This window comes from Oncorhynchus masou, chromosome 10, assembly GCF_036934945.1.
Source record: "Oncorhynchus masou masou isolate Uvic2021 chromosome 10, UVic_Omas_1.1, whole genome shotgun sequence".
Lineage (NCBI taxonomy): Eukaryota > Metazoa > Chordata > Actinopteri > Salmoniformes > Salmonidae > Oncorhynchus > Oncorhynchus masou.
In genome coordinates this window covers 37,427,717-37,445,337 of record NC_088221.1, presented here as the reverse complement: position 1 = coordinate 37,445,337, position 17,621 = coordinate 37,427,717, and the positions used below count along the sequence as shown (strand labels likewise).

Genomic DNA, 17,621 nt, shown 5'->3' with positions numbered 1-17,621 from the left:
CACACACACACACACACACACACACACACACACACACACACACACACACACACACACACACACACACACACACACACACACACACACACACACACACACACACACACACACACACACACACACACACACACACACACACACACACACACACACACACACACACACTCCATAGTGAGTAGCAGGGAAACCCTTTTGCACCACAGTAATATTGATGTAAAACATGTTAACACCTGCACACAGTAAACCCACATTTAAAAGTGTCACAAGCAATAAGAGTGAAAGATGGATTTGTTTTTTCTTCCTTTCCTTTCATTCACAGCGAGCCACTGTGGGCTAAAGCCATTACTGTGGCCTCCTCCCCCTGTTTCCTGCTCTCCGTTTGTCCCTGTGGATATGTCAGGGGCTAATGTCTCAAATCATCAAATCCAATTTATTGGTCACATATAGGGCTGTGGCGGTCACGAAATTTCGTCAGCCGGTGATTGTCAAGCAAATAACTGTCAGTCTCACGGTAATTGACAGTTTATTAACCTAAACACATTTAGCATCTCCTGGCTTCCACACATAACCTACAAGACACTGATGCAGACCTTTGGAACATCTACATTTTAAAATGTCTAATAAATCCAGGTAATATAGCCTACACCATCACAATACATCCCTTATTTTAGACAGGTCTAAAGAAACATGATATGAACAAAATGTAGTCTATTTCAGAAGAACAGAGTAGCATACTCTGAGTTGTCCTGATGTTAGGCTATGTCTGGCTATGTCTGGCTATGCCATATGGCTGTGGGCTACTACTAGTTCATTTCGCAGACAAGATTTGCTTAGAATTCCATGGCATTATTTTATAGTATAAAAAATTCAACTGAACAAAGCTGAAAAAATATAAATATTTTCTCCAGACGATTTGAGGGAGTGTGCACATGTGGCTATTCTGTGTTGAGCGATTAAAACTTCTTTGGATCGGTGTCCCTTCCACGGGACAGTTGAGCTAATGTAGGCTAATGCGATTAGCATGAGGTTGTATATTCTACTACGTTCCTTTCACATTTCCATAAACTTCAAAGTGTTTCCTTTCAAATGGTACCAATAATATGCATATCCTTGCTTCAGCTACAGGCAGTTAGATTTGGAAATGTCATTTTAGGCGCAAATGGAAAAAAAGGGGCTAATCCTTTTAACAAAGAAATACAGTAGGTATTCCTATATGCTTAATTTAGAGTTATTAATGTAACTTTAGTTGTTCTACAAATGTTGGGCTATATGTTTGGATTTTTAATACATTGTAAGGCTGCATGATGAGACTAAAGAGGATTTGAAAAATAGTCGCTTGAAAGGCTCGAACTCAGTTTTTTTTTTTGTGCAGGCTTTACACACTTCAATAGTCTCTCATCAACAATTTAACAAGCACTTGATAATGCCTCGAAGCACTTGATAATGCCTCACCTTTGTGGCCGGAATGCACCCTAAAAAACCATGCCTTTTGCGGCCCAGAGATCGGCGTTGTGACCTTCTCCCTGAGTACTATTCTATTCTGTGCAATAAATACTGTAAATATTCCAAACATAGTCTGGGAAAATTGTGGGGTGCAATAGATCCCAAATGAATACAACCACTAGCATCCCTCATTTGTTTACGCAATATGGCTGACACAACAGGTCAGAACGTTCAGCTTAAAATGTTGGTCAACTATTAGGCTATTTCTTCACATTATAGGCGTAGCAATGCACACATGGTACTAGGCTATAAGATCAAATGTTCTATTAGCAGGAAAACACCATTATCAAAAGTGACCACAAATGCAATTATGCATGTAATGCTTTAATTATAAAGGTGCATTTTTATGGTGAAAATGTTCTTCCCCAAAGTTGAAACTCATGTGCTGTTTATGTATATCAGTTAGGCTCTAACCCTTCATTTTAAGAAGCTATTTAGTTATGATACAAACCTTATCAAAACATATAGTCCTATGGGCGAGGCTACACGAGGTGTGATACAAACCTTATCAAAACATATAGTCCTATGGGCTAGGCTACACGAGGTGTGATACAAACCTTATCAAAACATATAGTCCTATGGGCGAGGCTACACGAGGTGTGATACAAACCTTATCAAAACATATAGTCCTATGGGCGAGGCTACACGAGGTGTGATACAAACCTTATCAAAACATATAGTCCTATGGGCTAGGCTACACGAGGTGTGATACAAACCTTATCAAAACATATAGTCCTATGGGCGAGGCTACACGAGGTGTGATACAAACCTTATCAAAACATATAGTCCTATGGACGAGGCTACACGAGGTGTGATACAAACCTTATCAAAACATATAGTCCTATGGGCGAGGCTACACGAGGTGTGATACAAACCTTATCAAAACATATAGTCCTATGGACGAGGCTACACGAGGTGTGATACAAACCTTATCAAAACATATAGTCCTATGGGCGAGGCTACACGAGGTGTGATACAAACCTTATCAAAACATATAGTCCTATGGGCTAGGCTACACGAGGTGTGATACAAACCTTATCAAAACATATAGTCCTATGGGCGAGGCTACACGAGGTGTGATACAAACCTTATCAAAACATATAGTCCTATGGGCGAGGCTACACGAGGTGTGATACAAACCTTATCAAAACATATAGTCCTATGGGCGAGGCTACACGAGGTGTGATACAAACCTATGATTATCAAAACAAAGGAGTCCTATGGAGGGATAGTTTGAGCTCCATCAAAGGGCTGAATGTCTCTATAGTCAAAACTTAGAAAAACATAGGTTTGAGCTCCATCAAAGGGCTGAATGTCTCTACTGTTAGTCAGTGAAACTGTGGAGAAAAACATATTTGAGCTCCATCAAAGGGCTGAATGTCTCTACTGTTAGTTAGTGAAACTGTGGAGAAAAACATATTTGAGCTCCATCAAAGGGCTGAATGTCTCTACTGGTAGTCAGTGAAACTGTGGAGAAAAACATAGGTTTGAGTCCATCAAAGGGCTGAATGTCTCTACTGTTAGTCAGTGAAACTGTGGAGAAAAACCTTTGATCCATCAAACAATGTCTCTACTGTTAGTCAGTGAAACTGTGGAGAAAAGAGAGAGGGGAGGTTTGAGCTCCATCAAGGGCTGTGTCTCTACTGTTAGTCAGTGAAACTGTGGAGAAAAGAGGAGGTTTGAGCTCCATCAAAGAAATGTCTCTACTGTTAGTCAGTGAAACTGTGGAGAAAAGAGATAGGGGGAGGTTTGAGCTCCATCAAAGGGCTGAATGTCTCTACTGTTAGTCAGTGAAACTGTGGAGAAAAGAGAGGGGGAGGTTTGAGCTCCATCAAAGGGCTGAATGTCTCTACTGTTAGTCAGTGAAACTGTGGAGAAAAGAGAGGGGGAGGTTTGAGCTCCATCAAAGGGCTGAATGTCTCTACTGTTAGTCAGTGAAACTGTGGAGAAAAGAGAGAGGGGGAGGTTTGAGCTCCATCAAAGGGCTGAATGTCTCTACTGTTAGTCAGTGAAACTGTGGAGAAAAGAGAGAGGGGGAGGTTTGAGCTCCATCAAAGGGCTGAATGTCTCTACTGTTAGTCAGTGAAACTGTGGAGAAAAGAGAGAGGGGGAGGTTTGAGCTCCATCAAAGGGCTGAATGTCTCTACTGTTAGTCAGTGAAACTGTGGAGAAAAGAGAGGGGGAGGTTTGAGCTCCATCAAAGGGCTGAATGTCTCTACTGTTAGTCAGTGAAACTGTGGAGAAAAGAGAGAGGGGGAGGTTTGAGCTCCATCAAAGGGCTGAATGTCTCTACTGGTAGTCAGTGAAACTGTGGAGAAAAGAGAGGGGGGAGGTTTGAGCTCCATCAAAGGGCTGAATGTCTCTACTGGTAGTCAGTGAAACTGTGGAGAAAAGAGAGAGGGGGAGGTTTGAGCTCCATCAAAGGGCTGAATGTCTCTACTGTTAGTCAGTGAAACTGTGGAGAAAAGAGAGAGGGGGAGGTTTGAGCTCCATCAAAGGGCTGAATGTCTCTACTGTTAGTCAGTGAAACTGTGGAGAAAAGAGAGAGGGGGAGGTTTGAGCTCCATCAAAGGGCTGAATGTCTCTACTGTTAGTCAGTGAAACTGTGGAGAAAAGAGAGAGGGGGAGGTTTGAGCTCCATCAAAGGGCTGAATGTCTCTACTGGTAGTCAGTGAAACTGTGGAGAAAAGAGAGGGGGAGGTTTGAGCTCCATCAAAGGGCTGAATGTCTCTACTGTTAGTCAGTGAAACTGTGGAGAAAAGAGAGAGGGGGAGGTTTGAGACCCTTTCCTCTGCGTTGCCAAAGCCACGGGCCACACCAAAACGGTCCTATCAGGACCAATAACATATTGATGTATAATTGATGTGATATTCAGTCGAGTAGAAATAGGAAGGAGAAGATTGAGATACTTTTAAAAACAAAGTCTGATATTTTTTGCATAATAATTTTGTCTGAAAGAGCTTATAGACATTGACCCATTTTAAAATGTAATCTTGCAATATCAGAATGTGAACAACTCGTAAAAAGACTATGGGCAAATCACCTGTACGAAAAAAAGCAACCCCAAAAAATTAAAATAAATTAGAAATGATGCAAACAAATGATTGTATTTCATGAAAAACAAAAGAAACAGAGAAATATGTTGTTTTTTTAAGTAAGACAGAACAGGATGGTGGACAGAGTGGAGGCTTCAGATGGTTCTCCTCAGACCTGCCATGATCAGTGGATAACCACTTCCAGCTTTGTTTGGACTGGACAGACACACTAAAGATGGTGGAGTGTAGTGGATAGGACAGACACACTAAAGATGGTGGAGGGTAGTGGATAGGACAGACACACTAAAGATGGTGGAGGGTAGTGAATAAAGATGACAGACAGACACTAAAGATGGTGGAGGGTAGTGGATAGGACAGACACACTAGATGGTGGAGGGTAGTGGATAGGACACACTAAAGATGGTGGAGGGTAGTGGATAGGACAGACACACTAAAGATGGTGGAGTGTAGTGGATAGATGGTGGAGGGTGGAGACACACTAAAGATGTGGATAGGGATAGGACAGACACACTAAAGATGGTGGAGGGTAGTGGATAGGACAGACACACTAAAGATGGTGGAGGGTAGTGGATAGGACAGACACACTAAAGATGGTGGAGGGTAGTGGATAGGACAGATGGTGGAGGGTAGTGGATAGGACAGACACACTAAAGATGGTGGAGGGTAGTGGATAGGACAGACACACTAAAGATGGTGGAGGGTAGTGGATAGGACAGACACACTAAAGATGGTGGAGGGTAGTGGATAGGACAGACACACTAAAGATGGTGGAGGGTAGTGGATAGGACAGACACACTAAAGATGGTGGACAGATGGTGGAGGGTAGTGGATAGGACACACACTAAAGATGGTGGAGGGTAGTGGATAGGACAGACACACTAAAGATGGTGGAGGGTAGTGGATAGGACAGACACACTAAAGATGGTGGAGGGTAGTGGATAGGACAGATGGTGGAGGGTAGTGGATAGGACAGACACACTAAAGATGGTGGAGGGTAGTGGATAGGACAGATGGTGGAGGGTAGTGGATAGGACAGACACACTAAAGATGGTGGAGGGTAGTGGATAGGACACTAAAGATGGTAGGACAGACACACTAAAGATGGTGGAGGGTAGTGGATAGGACAGCCACTAAAGATGGTGGAGGGTAGTGGATAGGACAGACACACTAAAGATGGTGGAGGGTAGTGGATAGGTCAGACACACTAAAGATGGTGGAGGGTAGTGGATAGGACAGACACACTAAAGATGGTGGAGGGTATAGTGGATAGGACAGACACACTAAAGATGGTGGAGGGTAGTGGATAGGACAGACACACTAAAGATGGTGGAGGGTAGTGGATAGGACAGACACAAAGATGGTGGAGGGTAGTGGATAGGTCAGACACACTAAAGATGGTGGAGGGTAGTGGATAGGACAGACACACTAAAGATGGTGGAGGGTAGTGGATAGGACAGACACACTAAAGATGGTGGAGGGTAGTGGATAGGACAGACACACTAAAGATGGTGGAGGGTAGTGGATAGGAGACACTAAAGATGGTGGAGGGTAGTGGATAGGACAGACACACTAAAGATGGTGGAGGGTAGTGGATAGGACACACACTAAAGATGGGTGGAGGGTAGTGGATAGGACAGACACACAAAGATGGTGGAGGGTAGTGGATAGGACAGACACACTAAAGATGGTGGAGGGTAGTGGATAGGATGGTGGAGGGTAGTGGATAGGACAGACACACTAAAGATGGTGGAGGGGATAGGACAGACACACTGATGGTGGAGGGTAGTGGATAGGACAGACACACTAAAGATGGTGGAGGGTAGTGGATAGGACAGGACACACTAAAGATGGTGGACACACTAAAGATGGTGGAGGGTAGTGGATAGGACAGACACACTAAAGATGGTGGAGGGTAGTGGATAGGACAGACACACTAAAGATGGTGGAGGGTAGTGGATAGGTCAGACACACTAAAGATGGTGGAGGGTAGTGGATAGGACAGACACACTAAAGATGGTGGAGGGTAGTGGATAGGACAGACAAAGATGGTGGAGGGTAGTGGATAGGACAGACACACTAAAGATGGTGGAGGGTAGTGGATAGGAGACAGATGGTGGAGGGTAGTGGATAGGACAGACACTAAAGATGGTGGAGGGTAGTGGATAGGGTAAAGATGGATAGTGGATAGGACAGACACACTAAAGATGGTGGAGGGTAGTGGATAGGACAGACACACTAAAGATGGTGGAGGGTAGTGGATAGGACAGACACACTAAAGATGGTGGAGGGTAGTGGATAGGACAGACACACTAAAGATGGTGGAGGGTAGTGGATAGGACAGACACAAAGATGGTGGAGGGTAGTGGATAGGACAGACACACTAAAGATGGTGGAGGGTAGTGGATAGGACAGACACACTAAAGATGGTGGAGGGTAGTGGATAGGACAGATGGTGGAGGGTAGTGGATAGGACAGACACACTAAAGATGGTGGAGGGTAGTGGATAGGACAGACACACTAAAGATGGTGGAGGGTAGTGGATAGGACAGACACACTAAAGATGGTGGAGGGTAGTGGATAGGACAGACACACTAAAGATGGTGGAGGGTAGTGGATAGGTCAGACACACTAAAGATGGTGGAGGGTATAGTGGATAGGACAGACACACTAAAGATGGTGGAGGGTAGTGGATAGGTCAGACACACTAAAGATGGTGGAGAGTGGATAGGACAGACACTAAAGATGGTGGAGGGTAGTGGATAGGAGACACACTAAAGATGGTGGAGGGTAGTGGATAGGACAGACACACTAAAGATGGTGGAGGGTAGTGGATAGGACAGACACACTAAAGATGGTGGAGGGTAGTGGATAAAGATGGTGGACAGTGGACACACTAAAGATGGTGGAGGGTAGTGGATAGGACAGACACACTAAAGATGGAGGGTGGGATAGGGTAAAGATGGTGGATAGGACAGACACACTAAAGATGGTGGAGTGGATAGTGGATAGGACAGACACACTAAAGATGGTGGAGGGTAGTGGATAGGACAGACACACTAAAGATGGTGGAGGGTAGTGGATAGGACAGACACACTAAAGATGGTGGAGGGTAGTGGATAGGACAGACACACTAAAGATGGTGGAGGGTAGTGGATAGGACAGACACACTAAAGATGGTGGAGGGTAGGGACAGACAAAGCCACTAAAGATGGTGGAGGGTAGTGGATAGGACACTAAAGATGGTGGAGGGTAGGGTAAAGATGGTGGAGGGTAGTGGATAGGACAGACACACTAAAGATGGTGGAGGGACACACTAGGGTAGTGGATAGGACAGACACACTAAAGATGGTGGAGGGTAGTGGATAGGACAGACACACTAAAGATGGTGGAGGGTAGTGGATAGGACAGACACACTAAAGATGGTGGAGGGTAGTGGATAGGACAGACACACTAAAGATGGTGGAGGGTAGTGGATAGGTCAGCCACTAAAGATGGTGGAGGGTAGTGGATAGGACAGACACACTAAAGATGGTGGATAAAGATGGATAGGAGACACACTAAAGATGGTGGAGGGTAGTGGATAGGACAGACACACTAAAGATGGTGGAGGGTAGTGGATAGGACAGACACACTAAAGATGGTGGAGGGTAGTGGATAGGACAGACACACTAAAGATGGTGGAGGGTAGTGGATAGGACAGACACACTAAAGATGGTGGAGGGTGGTGGAGTAAAGATGGTGGAGGGTAGTGGATAGGACAGACACACTAAAGATGGTGGAGGGTAGTGGATAGGACAGACACACTAAAGATGGTGGAGGGTAGTGGATAGGACAGACACACTAAAGATGGTGGAGGGTAGTGGATAGGACAGACACACTAAAGATGGTGGGGTAAAGAAAGATGGTGGAGGGTAGTGGATAGGTCAGACACACTAAAGATGGTGGAGGGTAGTGGATAGTGGATAGGAGACACACTAAAGATGGTGGAGGGTAGTGGATAGGACAGACACACTAAAGATGGTGGAGGGTAGTGGATAGGACAGACACACTAAAGATGGTGGAGGGTAGTGGATAGGACAGACACACTAAAGATGGTGGAGGGTAGTGGATAGGACAGACACACTAAAGATGGTGGAGGGTAGTGGATAGGACAGACACACTAAAGATGGTGGAGGGTAGTGGATAAAGGACAGACACACTAAAGATGGTGGAGGGTAGTGGATAGGACAGACACACTAAAGATGGTGGAGGGTAGTGGATAGGACAGACACACTAAAGATGGTGGAGGGTAGTGGATAGGACAGATGGTGGAGGGTAGTGGATAGGACAGACACACTAAAGATGGTGGAGGGTAGTGGATAGGACAGACACACTAAAGATGGTGGAGGGTAGTGGATAGGACAGACACACTAAAGATGGTGGAGGGTAGTGGATAACCTTTTATCCTCTCAGGCAGCTCTCTCTAGTCTCTTCAACCTGTTGTCATAAGAGGTTTGTGAGGACAGGCCTGTCATCATATGAACTCCATACAGGGGAAGGAAATGGGCTTTGTTTGTCTTTGCTAATTTCCATGGTTTCCGATACCCAAACATTCGTTCACACACTTATACACACATTCTATTGTGTGCATGGGTAGACATACACTCTCACTCTCTCACACACACTCAAGGACGCACACACGTACACCTATGCAAACACACACTATATACATCATACACATCCCATTACATGAGAGGATGAAAGGAGAATGTTTTTATGTATCAGAGTGTATTAGGTGTTAGACTAATTATCACAGTATGGTGGGTAATGTAGTGTGTAAACAACTTAACAACATATACCCAGGTGTGTTCTGGGAGATCTTGTGTGCAAGATGTTTGTCTTATATATTATTCTTATGTGCCTCAAATGCAGTCTGCTCCTCTCATCTCACCTTCATGCTGAAACAAATATGTTTGTAAATCAACCAACTATATTTCTGCCTTATCGTTAGCATTTGTATAAATATAATTTATAATCTGACAGATATGTGCTGTGATTTGATGTAGAAAATGTAGTTTTATCTGGACTTTTTACATTTTTCATTTGTTTTAATGCTCTCTTGTTGTAAGATCCCCTATAACTGCCAGGAGATTGCATGCGTGTCTGTGTGTGTGTGTGTGTCTCACCTTCTGCGGGGCTGAGTCCACGGGCAGCTGAGATCATAGACAGGGTAGGGCTGCTGTGCATGGAGCGGAGGTAGTGCTCCATGTGGTGGTTGATGTAGGGGTGGGGGGGGCTGAAGGGGGACTCCCCCGTCCCTGCTGCCTGAGGGGACAGACGGATCAGAGAGACGCAGTCTGAGATGACTGGGCTGCTGGCTAGGCCTTGAGGTCTGGCGTGAGAGAAAAGAGTTGGAGAATTATAGTTAATGACAGAAATAGAGAGTGAACGAGACCATCAACCATCGACAAGCACATTGTTGTTTAAAGTGAAGACCTTGAAAGAGTAATGCAAAACTGTGAAGTAAAACAGGATTTTTGTGAATTGTGGTTTATGTGTGGGTACCAGTCAGGTCTGTCCCTGAAACCAGTTCCTCTACTACTGTTCTTTCTCCCTATTCCTGATGTGTCACAGGGATTCCCGATGTGTCACAGGGATTCCTGATGTGTCACAGGGATTCCCGATGTGTCACAGGGATTCCTGATGTGTCACAGGGATTCCCGATGTGTCACAGGGATTCCCGATGTGTCACAGGGATTCCCGATGTGTCACAGGGATCTCCTCTTTTACCGCTACTCAGAGTAAGGCTTCAGGCAGTGAAAAAGTTGAGACTGAGGCTATGAAAAAGCCTACTGTTTTGGTGGGCTCAGCCAAGGTGTCTCTCATATTGGTACTTAACGCTTTTACAAGACAACATATTCTCCAGACGTTACTGTAAAACAGAGGCATCTCGCCAGCCACCTTCAGGCTAGCATATTAATAAAACAAGATACAATGATGGAAGTGGAGTCAGAGGTGATATAGTCCACAGGTCACCGTCAGTGGGATATATATTTGTCATTTGTTAACTAGCAAGTCTGCTTGTAGAAGCACAGCCAGGTTGCTGTAACTCCTGATAGCTGCCCCCTGAAGCCAGAACTGAACACTGAATACAGTACAGTCTGTCTGCTGACCGCTGGCACAGTTCTTTGAAATGTCTTTGGCAAAGCTAGTTCTTTGTAGTGGCATGCTACTCCTCCTATGAATCTGGTTGTTGTGCCATTACATTTTCAAATGGGTCTAATTGAAACCATAATGTGTGGTGGGCCAGACAGTAGAGCACCTGGAACCAGGGAGTGACTGCCACATCTCTGAGGAAGAAAGACTGCTGGACAGCACTCAAGAGCTCTGTAGGCTACTGTACTTACATTCAGATGAAGAACTTGTTCAACTCTATCCTCTTGCAAAAACAACAGTGAAAGGTAGAAGCCTAGAGACTAGAATGTATTTTGCTAGAAGCCAAAAGACACACATTTTTATGCTGCAATTCATCCACACCCCTCCAAGGTCTGTCTGTTGTTATTGAGACATGCAGGCTGCTCCTCCTAACTGAGGAGTCGATGTGTCAGGAGTCGTTTTTAAACAAAGCAGTACCACGTCCTCACACTTCATTAGTCTGCAGTCACTTTCCAAGCAGGAGGAAATGACCACTAATGAGGTGGGGGAGAGTGGGAGAGGGTGGGACAGTGAGGTGGGGGAGGAGAGGGTGGGGGAGGATAAGGGAGAGTGGGACAGTGAGGTGGGGGAGGAGAGTGGGAGAGGGTGGGACAGTGAGGTGGGGGAGGATAGGGGAGAGGGTGGGGGACAGTAAGGGAGAGTGGGGTGAGGTGGGGGAGGAGAGTGGGAGAATGTGGGACAGTGAGGTGGGGGAAGATAGGGGAGAGGGTGGGACAGTGAGGTGGGGGAGGAGATGGGAGGGGAGGGACAGGAGGTGGGGAGGATAGGGGAGAGAGTGGGACAGTGAGGTGGGGGAGGATAGGGGAGAGTGGGACAGTGAGGTGGGGGAGGAGAGTGGGAGAGTGGGAGAGGGTGGGACAGTGAGGTGGGGGAGGATAGGGGAGAGTGGGACAGTGAGGTGGGGGAGGATAGGGGAGAGTGGGAGAGGGTGGGACAGTGAGGTGGGAGGGAGAGTGGGAGAGGGTGGGACAGTGAGGTGGGGGAGGAGGGGAGAGTGGGAGAGGGTGGGACAGTGAGGTGGGGGAAGATAGGGGAGAGTGGGACAGTGAGGTGGGGGAGGATAGGGGAGAGGGTGGGACAGTGAGGTGGGGGAGATAGGGGAGAGTGGGACAGTGAGGTGGGGGAGGATAGGGGAGAAGGTGGGACAGTGAGGTGGGGGAGGAGAGTGGGAGAGGGTGGGACAGTGAGGTGGGGGAGGATAGGGGAGAGGGTGGGACAGTGAGGTGGGGGAGGAGAGTGGGAGAGGGTGGGACAGTGAGATGGGGGAGGAGAGTGGGAGAGGGTGGGACAGTGAGGTGGGGGAGGAGAGTGGGAGAGGGTGGGACAGTGAGATGGGGGAGGAGAGTGGGAGAGGGTGGGACAGTGAGGTGGGGGAGGATAGGGGAGAGTGGGACAGTGAGGTGGGGGAGGATAGGGGAGAGTGGGACAGTGAGGTGGGGGAGGATAGGGGAGAGTGGGACAGTGAGGTGGGGGAGGACAGGGGAGAGTGGGAGAGGGTGGGACAGTGAGGTGGGGGAGAGTGGGACATTGAGGTGGGGGAGGGTAGGGGAGAGTGGGAGAGGGTGGGACAGTGAGGTGGGGGAGGATAGGAGAGAGTGGGGATGGTAAGGTTGTGGGCTCAGAGTACAAGACTTGAGTCTGCTCAACTGATGAGTTGCAGGGCAGGCAGGCAAACATACAAAAAACTACCAAAATGCTCTGGCTTTGAAAAATCATAAATAAGCTAGTATACACAAAGATGTTTTAACATCCATTAGTTATAATGATAATAATTCATATTAGATACAACTAGGACTTTGGATTTAAAACACATAGTTCTGTATCTCAAGGATAGTAAATTCTGATATGTGCCAAGAGCACAAGGTAAAAAACGGTTAAAATACTGATAAGGTTTCTTCCTGTAAAATCTGTGGATTTGGGTATACTCATCTCTAAATCACTGAAATCCACAGGGATGACAGACTGAATGAGGCTGGTTGCAGGTCTGAAAGGTGGGTCTGAGATGTTAGCGTTCTTGGAAAGGCCTGGATTCACCTCAGTCTCTCATTTATACCCCTCTGTATTGGAGCCAACCTGCCCCAACCCAGCACAGGCCTGGTTGCTGAGGAACAACCAGCCTTGAGAAGCCAAACCCCTTCCAATGGACGGCCCATAAAGAGGTTTCTGTTCTGGGGGAACTGAGAAGAAACAGACGCCGTTTCCCTCCCCTTGGTGCGTCCACACACAACACAGAGTTAGAGAGCCCTGCGCGAGTTCCAGAGATTAGCATCCGGCTTTGCTGACGCTCCGGGTTTCGCAAAACTGTCACGAGACCGCTCTTATCTGTTTGGGCAATTTTTTACGGACCGTACTGGTTGGTCACCGTCCTTCATGTTTAGCCCCAGTGTTCCCTGTTACCACTGTGCTGTGGGGAGAATGTCATTTGGTGGAGCGGTGGGATCTGGGATCTGTGGTGAGATGACTCCAAAGAGCATTTAGAGCTGACAGACTCTCCTGTGGTCCTGACCGCAGCCACAGAAGATCAACACACAGAGTACACAAGTGGAGGCTGTGAATGCTAATTGAAACTGTGAAATTGAAATTGTTAAGTTTGTGGAGGCTGTGAATGCTCTCCCTTATGGAAGTGCAAAAATGGTGAACCACAACTAACCTGACTGGTTCAAAATGAATTGGGGAGCCCTGGCTCCCAGACTCAAATGATTTATTTTGTCAGAGCTCAAATGGAAACATGACATATAATGGACACGTATATATTTCTTAAAGTCCTTCAATTCCTTTGTTTCAATGGGAAACATTTCAGATAAAAAACATTTTGCATGGGTTTCTCTGAGCTTCAAAATACCCCCAGTAACACAATGCACATCGTCTCAATCAACAAAATATGATTTGCCTGTCACAGTATGATACTAGAACACGTTAACACATACAGGACATAAATAATGCAAACTCCCATGTGCGTGTTTGAGTCCGCGATAGTAAGGTGAAATGTACTACCTCGGCCTGTCAGGGGACAACAAAAAGGAGACCTCTCTGACAGCTACTAAAGTCTTGTTAAAACACCCTCTTTCTGACAAGATGTTACCTGAACTGATTTTCCACAGACATGTCTTAGTTACAGCAGAGAAATTACATTAAAAAAAATGATTACCAGTATAATTGTTTGTATTATGTCCCTTGATGATGTGAGGCCTGAGGCAAATGCCTCTTCTGCCTAATGATAAGTTCACCACAGATGAGTAGAAGGGGGAGAGAATGATTCAAGAAAGTGAGGACACACAAACTACATTACATTTCCAATTCAGGTAATAGTTGGTTGCTTCACTAGATGATTACAAGCTTGTAGCTAGCTACACTGTCATCCCATTGTGGGATTCCTAGTGTGAGAAGAAGTGCATTTGGACAAGGGATTGCTTGTTTTCGCTTCAAAAGCCTATGAGTAAGTGCATACCTTTGTGTATGCACGTCAACTACATGGGAAAGGGGAGAGGGCACATTTCTGTGCGGTCCTTTTGGTGTGGGGCAGAGCAGTAGACGGACAGAGGCTGGTTAGGGCCACCTGTACCTATTCAACACCTCTTCTGAAGTACTCTTAGTTATTTTCTTTAACTCCAGGGATGGGAAACAGGTAGTAAAGGAAGCCTTTGTCTGGACTGACGGACAGACAGAAGCCTTTACCTCTCTTTCTCAACACTTGAATTCAGGCATCCTGTTTCAGTGGATCTTTCTACTCTCTCTGCCTGGCTGGCTGGAATCGCCAATAAGTTAGTATTTGCCTCTCTGGCATGTTGTTCCCTACTGGCTCAGCGGACAAATTACGACGTGAGACACTCGTCTGTACATCTGGGAAGGTGCTCCCATTGAGATAAATCACTGTGTCTGCATCTCAAATGGCACCCTATGTCCTATATGCACTATTTTGACCAGGGTCCATAGGGCTTTGGTCAAAAGTATAGTACTATAAAGGGAATGGGGCGCCATTTGGGACACAGGCCATGTTACCCCACAGGGGCTGGCGCTGCAGTGAGATCCTACTGTAGTTGTGTTTGGGACCCTTCATCAGGATGCTGAGGATTTGGCCTCAAACTTTGAAAGATATATTATTCTTTCTGTATAGCAGACAACGGGATGAGGATGACCTAGAAACATAGGACAGTAGCTAGTATGCAAAGAGACACATATTTTATTCTGATTCAACTTGGTGACTTCCGCAGTCCTTCAAACCAAGTGCAAATTATTTAAAGGGCATCAGATAAATCTTGACACTTTTAAGCCGTTCATTTGCAACAGCCTTTAATTTGACCGATGGCTGCCTCTGTCCTTTCATGAATTCATTCCTTACAATAATTCACAGGAACTGTTAAATCCTCCCATAACCAGAGTGAAGACTTGAACCAACAAAATGCACCCAATCAGCACACTTGGGAACAAACCCATCTTTCCACAATCAGCATGCTCAGGATCGGCCTCCCTTCTAACGCTAACCAATCAGCACACTCGGGAACAGCACCGCTAACCAAACAAAGAAAAAAACAAATGGCTGATCTGTAAAATCCATTTAATCAACACATTCCAAGCCCAGACTGATTGCCTGGTAAACTGGACCACATCTGTTTGTGTAAAAGGGTGGTGCAGGCTCCAGCCCCACAGCTCCACCACACAAAACCTTGGGGCAGAATCCTCGTCAGCTCAATGCTGCAATTTACTGCCTCACTCTATCAAACATAATAAATAGCTGTCCTGCTGGTCTGGAATGAGTGGGGATCTGTTTTTCTTTTCCTCTTGTTGTGTTGCCGTTGAGGTTCTGGGAACAGAAGGCTGGATTTTTAGATACTAATTAGTAACCCCTTCTAACAGACTTGTCTTCCCTCTTACCAGACTTGTGGGTTCACACAGAGGATGCCCATTTCCACATTGCCATAATCCGCTGTACACTGCACATTATAAGCACTGTCTCAAAACAAAATGCTGTACTTTAGCACTGTCTCAGAGCAAGCGAGTCATTAACCGAATGGGAACAGTCATATAAACTCAACAAAAAAAGAAACATCTCTTTTTCAGGACCCTGTCTTTCAAAAATAATTCGTAAAACTCCAAATAACTTCACATATCTTCATTGTAATGGGTTTAAACACTGTTTCCCATGCTTGTTCAATGAACATGCATTTCCCATGCAATTAATGAACATGCACATGTGGAACGGTCGTTAAGACACTAACAGCGTACAGACGGTAGGCAATTAAGGTCACAGTTATGAAAACCCAGGACACTAAAGAGGCCTTTCTACTGACTCTGAAAAACACCAAAAGAAAGATGCCCAGGGTCCCTGTTCATCTGCGTGAACGTGCCTTAGGCATGCTGCAAGGAGGCATGAGGACTGCAGATGTGGCCAGGGCAATAAATTGTAATGTCCGTACTATGAGACGCCTAAGACAGCACTACAGGGAGACAGGATGGACAGCTGATCATTCTCGCAGTGGCAGACCACGTGTAACAACACCTGCACAGGATTGGTACATCCGAACATCACACCTGCGGGACAGGTAAAGGATAGCAACAACAACTGCCCGAGATACACGTCGCCTATGGGCACAAACCCACTGTCGCGGGACCAGACAGGACTGGCAAAAAGTGCTCTTCACTGAAGAGTTGCGGTTTCGTCTCACCAGGGGTGATGGTCGGATTTGCGTTCATCGTTGAAGGAATGAGCGTTACACCGAGGCCTGTACTCTAGAGCGGGATCGATTTGGAGTTGGAAGGACTGTCATGATCTGGGGCGATGTGTCCCAGCATAATCTGACTGACCTTGTTGTCATTGCAGGCAATCTCAACGCTGTGCGTTACAGGGAAGACATCCTCCTCCCTCATTTGGTGCCCTTCCTGCAGGCTCATCCTGACATGACCCTGCAGCATGACAATGCCACCAGCCATACTGCTCGTTCTGTGTATGATTTCCTGCAAGACAGGAATATCAGTGTTCTGCCATGACCAACGAAGAGCCCGTATCTCAATCCCATTGAGCATGTCTGGGACCTGTTGGATCAGAGTGTGAGGGCTAGGGCCGTTCCCCCCAGAAATGTCTGGGAACTTGCAGGTGCCTTGGTGGAAAAGAGGAGTAACATCTCACAGCAAGAACTGGCCAATCTGGTGCAGTCCATGAGAAGGAGATGCACTGCAGTACTTAATGCAGCTGGTGGCCACACCAGATGCTGACTGTTACTTTTGATTTCGATCCCCCTTCCCTTTGTTCAGGGACACATTATTCAATTTATGTTAGTCACGTCTGTGGAACTTGTTTAGTGTATGTCTCAGTGGTTGAATCTTGTTATGTTCATAGAAATATTTACACATGTTAAGTTTGCTGAAAATAAACGCAGTTGACAGTGAGAGGACGTTTATTTTTTTGCTGAGTTTAGCTAGCTCTTTACGGAGTCACTGTCAGCCATGGATATAGTTACATATTGGGATAACATTTTTGACGATATATCGAATCGTTTTGACAATACCGCAATATTATTTGTGCGCCGTATGGCTGTACCTGCACCAAAACGGCAATAATTGTCCTTCATAGCTTGTTCTCCAACTTATTTTTAAACAGGGAGCCATATTTGTTTTTAGCACTTTTATTTCCATGACTGATCAAAACTTGTTTTCTCATCTCTCTCTCTTGTCCCTCTGCAGCAGGCATTATGGTTTGGAACATCGAATCACAATAAATTCACAGTATCGAATCACAATACATGTAGAATCGTGAGAATCACAATACATATCCTATTGGCACCAAAGTATTGTGATAATATGTGACTCATTTCAGGAAACTAGGCATTTGTTGCACGTCCATACTTCACAGGAGAGGCATTTGAACGTGAA

The 17,621-nt window shown here is 45.9% G+C and overlaps 1 protein-coding gene across 1 annotated transcript in view; it reads right to left on the bottom strand.

The window, feature by feature from the left end:
• Nucleotides 1-17,621, bottom strand: part of LOC135546850 (zinc finger protein GLI2-like) — a 103,606-nt gene that overhangs the window by 15,583 nt on the left and 70,402 nt on the right. The window contains exon 5 of the mRNA XM_064975421.1: nt 9,725-9,930. Coding sequence (XP_064831493.1) covers nt 9,725-9,930 — 206 coding nt within the window. The remainder of the gene's footprint in view (nt 1-9,724; nt 9,931-17,621) is intronic.